This window comes from Humulus lupulus, chromosome 8, assembly GCF_963169125.1.
Source record: "Humulus lupulus chromosome 8, drHumLupu1.1, whole genome shotgun sequence".
Classification (NCBI taxonomy): domain Eukaryota; kingdom Viridiplantae; phylum Streptophyta; class Magnoliopsida; order Rosales; family Cannabaceae; genus Humulus; species Humulus lupulus.
The window spans coordinates 18007224-18016598 of record NC_084800.1 but is presented as its reverse complement, the minus strand read 5'-3'; the positions used below and the strand labels follow the sequence as shown (position 1 = coordinate 18016598).

Below are 9375 nucleotides of genomic sequence, written 5' to 3'. Positions count from 1 at the left end.
GGTCCCTAACTAGTCAGTGTCTCAAGCAGGTAATCAGCATTCACTAGCATTTAATATGCAATCCATGTCCACATATATCAACCAACATGCCTCAAATATCCAACCATGCATGTCATATACCTGTACAGGGTGCAACTGTATTCATACACTGTTTTCTTACCTCAGAGTTGAGCTAGAAAGATTAAAAGAACGACCCGTGAGAACGATCAACCTTTAGTCCTTTAGCGGTCACCTTTGATTGGGTTGTTTTCTGTCAAATCCTTCGGTTAAGAAGCTTCTAATCTTTCTTAGGATCGCTACGCCTCAATCCTTGCTTGATTCCGACTCCTAGAACTTGAGATATCTCTGAAAATACTCAAACGGTAAAACGGGCTATCAAAAGGAAGAACGAGAGGTTTTCTTATCGTACGATCTATCTGACAGCTACCTCAAGCTTAAGTAACCTCAAATAAAACCTAGTGCTCGGGGTCCCAAAAACACCCCCGGGGACATTATAGTCAAAACCTCCGAAATTTCACCCTGATCTCAAATATTCCCAATTTTTCATCAAATAAGCATTTCTATTACCCCAAAATTGACCCCGTTATAACAAAACCGCTAATCCATCATATATGACCATCTCATGCCGAATAGCTCGAATATATCTCCATAATAATGGGATCTCATTCACAAATCAAGTTATGCACCCAAACACACAAATTCACCCTCAATGGGCCAAATTATCAGAATAGCATAATTATTTAAATGTGGACCCACATGCACGCATATAACATCATATCATAGTATAATTCACATATACATGCATAAACACATTTAATGGCATAATTAAACAGTTATGGCCCTCCCGGCCTACTAATCCAGCCATTAACCATAATAGGGAATCCGGGGCATTACATTGACCAAGTTTGAGAATTCAGCAGGAGTTAGGCATCCAATTAAGGTAAGGTTTTGAGGTTGTTACTCAGTTTTTGGTTCTTAGTGTTAATATGGATTTTGAGCTGAGTTTTGGTGGGAATTATAGGGAATTGAGGCTGAAGTTTTGAGGAGTGAAAGCTAAGGAAGAAGGGAGGATAGCCTAAGGTTGAACAACTCTGTTGAAGGTAAGAAGTTCTGAACTTGGTCACTTGAATTCTATGGTTTCAGTTGTTTTTCTTGTTGAGTTTTTGAGCTCTAAGTTCAGCTATGGTGATTTCTTTGATTTGGGGTGCATGTGATTGAGTTTTGTATGGCTGGGACTTATGGGGTGAGATATAGATGTCGGTAGGTTTGTTTTGGAGTTTGGTTAAGGTTTGGAAGGATTTTGGAAGGTTTTGGCTCGAGGAAGTTCGAAGAGGAGAAGTCTGGGTATTGTCTGGCTATGACTAGCGCTGTAGCGCTAGCCTTAGGGCGCTACAGCGCTAGGCTTGGGTGTCTGGGAGCCTGTTGGCTCTGTTTGTAGCACTGTAGCGCCCACTTTAGGGTGTTATAGCGTATCCTGTTCCTAGAAAGGGATTTTTGGGTTATTTCTTAGGGTTTTTGCCCAGGAGCTTGGGGTTTGATTCCCCCACCCCGTTTGGTGGAATTAGGGCTTCCCGAGGGCTCGGGATTGGTCCCGAGGCTAGGTTTTGGATTTAAAGTCTGGTGTGGTTCTAACTTGTGACCGTGACTAGGTGTACGCTAGGGCTCAGACGGGATCGTGCTTGAGGGTTGAATTGAACAAAGCCATCGGAATCTAAAGGTAAGAAAACTGCACCCGGTTATGTGATTGTTTTAGGACTAAGTGCTCCATATATCTGTATGTTGTGATAGATGGTACTATGTCATGGGACGTGTGTTAAACGGCCTAAGAATGCCGTAAATAATACTTGCGCACAGGGCGCGGCTCGGCCACTGGTAGCTAAGGACAACTTAATATTCACTGAGCTCGGTTTAAGCGGGTCAGAGTCAGTGGGATAAATAGACGGTGCGGCCTAAGGGCGTTAACCCTGGTTATCATGTGTAAATTGATTATTAATATGAAATGATGTACTTGGTACGCTGAATACTTGACTAACGTGAATGTTTGAACTGTTAAGTATATGATTATACTGCATAAGTTATCTGGTTGTTTGCTTGATAATTATGCTCTGTTGTTGTGTTTTCTTGCTGGGCCTTGGCTCACGGGTGCTACGTGGTGCAGGTAAAGGTAAAGGCAAGGTGGACCAGTCCTGAGATAGAGAGCTTTGGGGCTGAATGTACATAGTCAGCCGATCGGCTGCCACGACCGAAGAGTGGTACAGGACGAGAAAAACCTAATTGTTTGTTTTTCCTTAGAGTGGCTAGTAACTGTATTTTTATCCTGAAAATTTGTAAACTATCTTTTAACTTTACTACTTCTAGGATCCCATGTAAAAAAATGTTTGATTATAAGAAATGAAGCTTTTGAGACCAAAATCTTTTAACCCTAGTTCAACTGTGGTTTCAGTAACACGTTTCTAACTAATTGACTTGGTTAGCAAGTCTTGCACCTTTATAAATGTACAGTGTAATGGTCTTAGCTATCCAGGGCGTTACAACAAATTTAAGCCGTTATTCTACCGAAAATTTATTATTTTTACTGATTTTAAAGGATTCACAAATTTTCAATTTGTGAAAATGTATGTATTTATTATTAAATATTTTGTTTATCAGTATGTGAAATTTTCATTTAGGGTTTATTAGTTTATTTTCAATAAAATTGGGATTATTAATTTTAACTTATGAAAATGGTTAATATGTATATATATTTTAGTTTTGATCAATTTGTTAATGTGATGTACATGTGTATTTGATGGTGATAATAAAACTTTTTATATTTTTTATGTAATATTGGTTATATGTGATGTGATTTTAATTTTAATCATGTACTAATAAATTAAGTAGTATAGTATAGGGTTAATAATTAAAAATTAATTAAATAAATATTTTAAAGTTTGATTAGTAAGAAATTAAAAATAAAGATAATAATATTATCACTTAATATAGAAAAATTATTAATTTAATTATTAATTAATATACTAAGAGTTAAATTATAAGGTAGATAATTTTTTTTGTTACTATTTAATTTTGAAAATTGGGAAGAATTTTACAATTAAATAAAATTAAGTTATAACTTACTAAGTGAAATATAAGTTAATAATGAAAATGTAGAATTTTGGTAATAATTTTTTAAAATTTTGGTGAAAATGAAAAATGTAGAATTTTGGTAAATGATATTACTAGAGAGAAATATAAATAATAAAATGATTAATATTCTAAAAATCTTTGATAAGACGAAGTAATAAGTAAAAAAATTAAAATAATTTATTATTTGCAGTGAAAATCAAACTCGTAAGAAAAATTAGTGCACTCAACAAGACATGTTGAGGGCTTTAGTGTGACAAATGAGCACCATCGTACCAGGATTTACTATGGACATGCCACCACCACTAGAGTTCGATGATGTTGGAACTAGCCTTAAGAATCGTCAGCAGTGACAGCAGACCTTGCTGATTGCTTTGGTGAAGCAGATGAGCATTATGGTTCCTAATTTTATTGTGGACTTTAAACGAGAAGATGACGATTATGACAACGGAGCAGCTGACGGAGGCAAGGATGAGGACGCCAATCAACATTTGTAAAGCAAATTTTTTTATTCCAAGTTTATATTATTAGAGACAATGAACAAGTTAATAGTTTTAATTTAGTGCACTTCTTTCTTTTTCATGTTTATTACATTAGTGAAAACATTAACTAATTAATAGTGTTAATTTTAGGCAAAAGTCATCTTTTTTGTAGTGAAAATAATTTATATTTAATGCTAATAATAAATAAGGTACTGTAAATAATAAATAATGTCAAATAACTAAATAAAAAGTGATTATTTAATGTTAATAATATATAGTATACCAAAAATAATAATAAAACAATAAGTAATGGCAAAAAAGTAAATAAAAAATCAACCGTTATTAGTGAATTTTACTATTATCTAAATTTGATGAAACTTTTATCACACCATTATAAAAGTTTTCTTTGAAGTGTTCCATTTGAGATGCTAGGAAGATAGAAGAACAAGAATAAGAAAAAAAAACAGAAAAAAAAAAAAAAGATTATAAAGAGAGGAGAGACTTGAGAGAGAATAGAAGACTCATGTATTCTTCGTAGATCGGTAAAGTGAGCCAATGGTTTTATTTAACAAGAGTGACCACTCATCAACCTCATAACAAAATATCTTCTACACTAGTAATAATCGTTATGGTGTATCATGTATTGTTAAATTATTCAGAATGCTTTATAACTTAAGCCATCATAGATGATTATATGATATCACATCATTCATTCAATTCATCCACGCAATCCAAATCACATTTTTTAATCCATCAGGAAATGTACATTATTTTATTTTTTAACTTTTTGCTGAGTACATAATTGTTTCTTATATGCTTGTTAACCGTTAATTATCGCTGTTTGAATATATTATTTTGAATCGTGTCTATACTTTAGACAACACACTGGCGATAATTAATTAATTAAGCTAATTTAAAAGTTGAATTTGCTATGAAGATCTGGAATCTGGATTGAAGACCAATTAATGCTTCGCCATTATCATTGCACTGCACGTCACTACATCTTTGCAATCTTTTGCGTTTGCTTTGTGAAAGGGAGCCCTTGTTAAGGTGATAGGAGATGTGTACCTTTTACAGGTGATGAGAGAGAGAGAGAGAGAGAGAGAGAGTTCATATAAGAGTATAATATAATGCACTGCTTAAGGTACCTCCATTCCAACTCCATCTTTTAAATATGTATTGGTAGAAAGGGACAACCAAACTCCAAACATACATATTTACAGGCACTGTTATCATTCAAAGGTCAAACACCAAAACATTCCACCCATCAACCTCATCATGTTTACAGAGGTCCACAACAGATAATAAACAGAGATTATTATTTTTAAAAAGGGCTATCTTATGCTGCCTGTGCAAACCCAACTCTTAGGTTGCCATAATCAAAGACGGTGTGATACCTACCCATGAAGATATCTCCCAAAATCCTACATTAGGTAAAACATCATGAAAGTGAGAATCATTAAAACAAACCTCCAAAGTCTAACAACTCAAGGATTATCAAGTGATGAGAAATATAAAAATACCAGAGAGGTCCACGAGGAGGAGGAACATCCAGACCAGTGAACCCGCTGATGCACTGAGCTTGAGCACCCTCACCCACCTTGAGTATGTACTGATATTACCATCCAGAAGAAAAGTTTGTCATGAGAGCAAAAGTTCATATTTAATTCAAAAAGATTAGTAAAAATGAGGAGCAAAATCACTTTTCATCTCATCACTTCCATATGATGGACTAAAAGCTGAAGCAAAATATGCTTGAAAATAGACGTAACCAACCATATCCTTCAATTTAATAATCACGAGGGAAATATACTCAAATATGAGGGATTTAAACCACGATTACCACAAAATTTTGTAAGCCATGGTCACAAAAGTTGCAACTATATTGGGACTAGATACATCCATTTCTCTACTAATGATTGGGAAACCAAATTAGTTATTTAAAGAACTAGAATTGTTTAACATATTTCACCACAACAGGAGAAGCTGCCATACCTCCTCTGGTCGCAAGTCAAAGACTTTATCAGCAATGGTAAAAGAAATTTTGGGCATCGAAGACAGGCTTCCACAGTCTACAGTTGATTCTCCATTAGCACTTGGCATTCGGTCACAGAGCTGGGATAGTAAGGCAAAATGTGAAGTCAGCCAGACAAGCAATGTCCATAGCAAAATATCAAAAGAAAGATCATACAATCCACTTCACCTCATTGACATAGTTCAATATGCGCTCTTGTGTCTGATTTTGCATTAACTGGTTTTGCATCCACGCAACTGCCATCTCACAAGCAGAGCACGAGGCATCACCAAGAATGCTGGAAAACTTGCCATTCTTCTCATCCACCACACTCTCAATGCCAGCACTATATTAGCACAATGACAGCAAGTTCACCACAAAACACAATTATAGATGTATATATTTTAATTTTAAAAAAGACAATATGAAGATAAAATTGTAGATAAAAAACATATATATTCCCTTGTAATGGAAACAGAATACCATTAAATACTGACCTTACACCTTTAGTACCATCAAAGGTGCACAATCCAATTTGGGAGCAGACCTTCTTAGATTCCACCTGTCAAGACAATAGACTGTCAGACCACAATACATTGCTAGTCTAAGCTAACTCCAATAAGCTACTTCAGCTATTGAAATAATTATGTGGATGATTACGTTACATCTGAAAACCAAGCATCTTAAAGAAAACAGAGGTTGTTATAACCTGTGCCAAGAGCAAATCTATAATGTTTTGTCCATACTGTTGAACCACAGCTTTGCACTCCTTACTTGCAACTCCAGAGGCTCCAATGGCATGGTTTATCATGGTAATTACAGTCTACAAGTTGACAAAGAGAAATGATTTAATATGAAGGCTAAGCATATACACATAGATTTTATGTATGTATATATGTTGACTTTTCTTCAAAGGTACATTATGGAACTTTTAAACAAGGAAGGAATGAATATGGTTATAAAACATTGACATACCATAACAAACATATTAACATATTTATAATAAAAGTTCGCGGCCGAAAAATCATAATAGAACAACAAACAATTGAAGAGAGAAAAACAAAATGTCATACAATAAAACGGAGACAATAGTAATTATGCCTTTGAACCAACACAAATATTGTTCAATTTGTTTCATAATATTACTTGTCCGCTGCGAAATGACTGGGTTCTTCCACTATAAAATTGTTTTTTATTGATAAGATGTTTTTGTTTTCGTTTTTTTTCTTTCTACTTTGTGCTGAAAATATTATTTGTGAAATAAAAAATAAGGTAAACAAACAACTAGACAATAAAGCACCTACCGTTGGACCAGCCAACAGAGAAGTTCCAGAATCAGCAATAGCTGAACAGCCACGACCACAGTATCCTGAAAAACAGTGCATTTCGAGTGAAAAATGGAACAAAAGGCACAAACTAACAGTGACAGTGTATGAAAGTTAAGGAGAGAGAGAGAGAGAGGATATACCAGTCGATTTACCGCCAATAAGAACATCACCCATGTCAAACTAGCAAAAGAGTGATTCAAGTGTTAGCAGGGTGTAGTAAAAACAAAATCAGTATGGATATGGTTTGACCTACCTGCCAATATCCTTTTCGTGATACAGGAACGTACGTGTGCTTTCCCTTGAAGTGTTTTGGATCAACACCACCAAACACAATTTCACCCCCTTCTTCTTCTTCTTCTGTCTTACGATTGAGCCAAAAGGAAAACACAGGTTCCTTGACAAGACCTTGCTTAACCATGTTGTACCTAAATAAAAATATATATATATATATAAAAAGGGGGGCTCATTTCCGCAGATGGGTATTCAAATTTATCTCACCAACTGACCAGATAAAATAAAAAATTCAACTGCTTACCATACTGGAACAGCATCTCCAACTGAAATCTCTTGAAATCCAAGCCCCAGTAGCCCATCAAACTTGGCAAGCAGAAATGTGGCACCAGGCTCCCCAGTTGTCTCAATAAATTCCTGACAATGATTAATAATGCCAATTGACAATGATTAATAATGTCAATTCAGCGAAATGTGGATCATAGAAGAACAGATTTTATGATAAGAACCTAAAGATTACCTGATCCTTTACAACTAGGTCACCTACTTTGACATCATCATAACTAAAGAAACCTGAAACAGCTCCACTCCCATACTGAATGGAAGCAGGTTTCCCTGCATAATATATGGAAACAGGAAAAGTAAAGCTTATGTCTAGATTAACTAGCTAAACCACCATCGGATAGTTTGTACATCCACGAGCAAAACAATCATAGAAAGGCAGAAAGCGAACCATTTTTCCTGTATGTTTTCGATTGGCTTGATTTATACTTGGCATGGAAATAACAAGCAATCTGCAGAAAAGTAAAATTCAAAATCATAACTACATTGCCTCCAATAAAGTTTCTCTAAACAAACAAAAAGAATATTTGGTTAATGAACAATATTTTAACAACTCACGGAGAAATAGCACTTTGCTGACGGGACCCAGAGATTCGAGCTTCCAGTGTCAAAAATGACAGTGAACTTCTGAGGAGGGGTACCAATTCCAATCTCACCATAGTACTGAGCATCCAAGTAGTTCTTTAACGAAACAATATCAGCATCCGCAGAGTCCCCAAGATTCTCACCACCTAGATGATACTTTCTAATGGAAGCTCTCAAAGCCTCTGCCTTCTTGGAATCAAGCTGTGCAGCCGTCATGGTGTTGAGATCCGCTTTCACCTTTTTCAGTCCAATTCTAAGCAAGCCATCATTGGATGCAGAGGACACAAGAGAGAATAACAATGTGGAAACGAGGAGAGACAACACAATTGCGCTAATGTTGGTTCCCATTTCGACCTATGATCCCAATTAATGAAACGAAAAATAAAAAAATCAATTGAAATATTTGAACAATATTGCAGAATAACATTTGAAGTACACAGAAAATAAAGAGGATAAGAAAAACAAACAAATGGGAATCGCATTTACTTCAAGAGAGCTTGAAATATAAAAAACTGGGTTTTCTACATGAGCTCTATAACATTTAACCCATATAACAGAGCTTTCTTTTACTGACTTAGTGAAAGTGCATAGTTCATTTCTCATTCGTTTCATTGAAGAAAATCCCAACTTCATTTCTTAAATATAATAATAAAAAACGATTTTCTGATGGTACAACATCAAGCGAACTAAGCTGCATGTTCAAGAAAAGAATAGAACTTTCATGCATAAAACATCAAAGAATAACATCAAGCTTGCATGGATAACGAAATCTAATTCGTTTGAAAAAAAATATATGAAGAAGCAAACAAATTTCCAGAAAAAGAAAGCATGCAACTTATGATAAAAGCGTTAATTCTAACATAAACGACAGTTATTTAACCAAAATAACTGAAAATATGAGAAAAACAACATTGAAAGCATAGGGAAAAAAAGAAGAAGAAATTAGCAGTTATTCACTATAGAGAGAGGCATTACTCAGAGATTATTCGCGGCGAAGGGCAAAGTTGGCGAAGAGAAGAGAAGAATACTGGGAATTTAAACGAAAAGATAATGGAGAAAGACAGAGACTAGAAATCTACCTGTCATGGCGTGGGCCCAACGGGTCCCAGCTATTGAGAAAAAGCAAGGACCCAAGGTTGTTGAACTTTTAATCTGAGCCGCCCAATTTGGATTCTGACAAAGGTTTGTCTTTAACCGTCGATATGGGAGATGGGTCCAATTCAAACTCGTTTCAACGACACCAAACACGATAGTCTCGTTTTCCCGGAGCTCC

At 35.3% G+C, this 9375-nt stretch overlaps 1 protein-coding gene across 1 annotated transcript; it reads right to left on the bottom strand.

Annotated features, from left to right (window-relative positions):
• Nucleotides 1–4717: 4717 nt before the first annotated feature.
• LOC133794887 (aspartic proteinase-like) lies at nt 4718–9117 on the bottom strand. The gene is made up of 14 exons (XM_062232326.1): nt 9078–9117; nt 8076–8456; nt 7909–7969; nt 7696–7790; nt 7480–7592; nt 7198–7369; nt 7085–7124; nt 6921–6985; nt 6326–6439; nt 6114–6178; nt 5806–5962; nt 5598–5717; nt 5126–5214; nt 4718–5026 (listed from the first exon to the last, which is right to left on the bottom strand). Exons 2-14 carry the CDS (start codon nt 8448–8450, stop codon nt 4942–4944), a joined length of 1551 nt encoding a protein of 516 aa, XP_062088310.1. The 5' UTR covers nt 8451–8456; nt 9078–9117; the 3' UTR covers nt 4718–4941.
• Nucleotides 9118–9375: the final 258 nt, after the last annotated feature.

What these genes read in the sequence shown, in the direction of transcription:
- LOC133794887 (XM_062232326.1), bottom strand. Translation starts at nt 8,450, where the DNA reads ATGGGAACCAACATTAGCGCAATTGTGTTGTCTCTCCTCGTTTCCACA. An exon ending in CAGCAAAGTGCTATTTCTCC is followed by an intron (nt 7,970 to 8,075) that starts GTGAGTTGTTAA and finishes ACTTTTCTGCAG; the next exon opens with ATTGCTTGTTATTTCCATGC. An exon ending in CACGAAAAGGATATTGGCAG is followed by an intron (nt 7,125 to 7,197) that starts GTAGGTCAAACC and finishes CTCTTTTGCTAG; the next exon opens with TTTGACATGGGTGATGTTCT.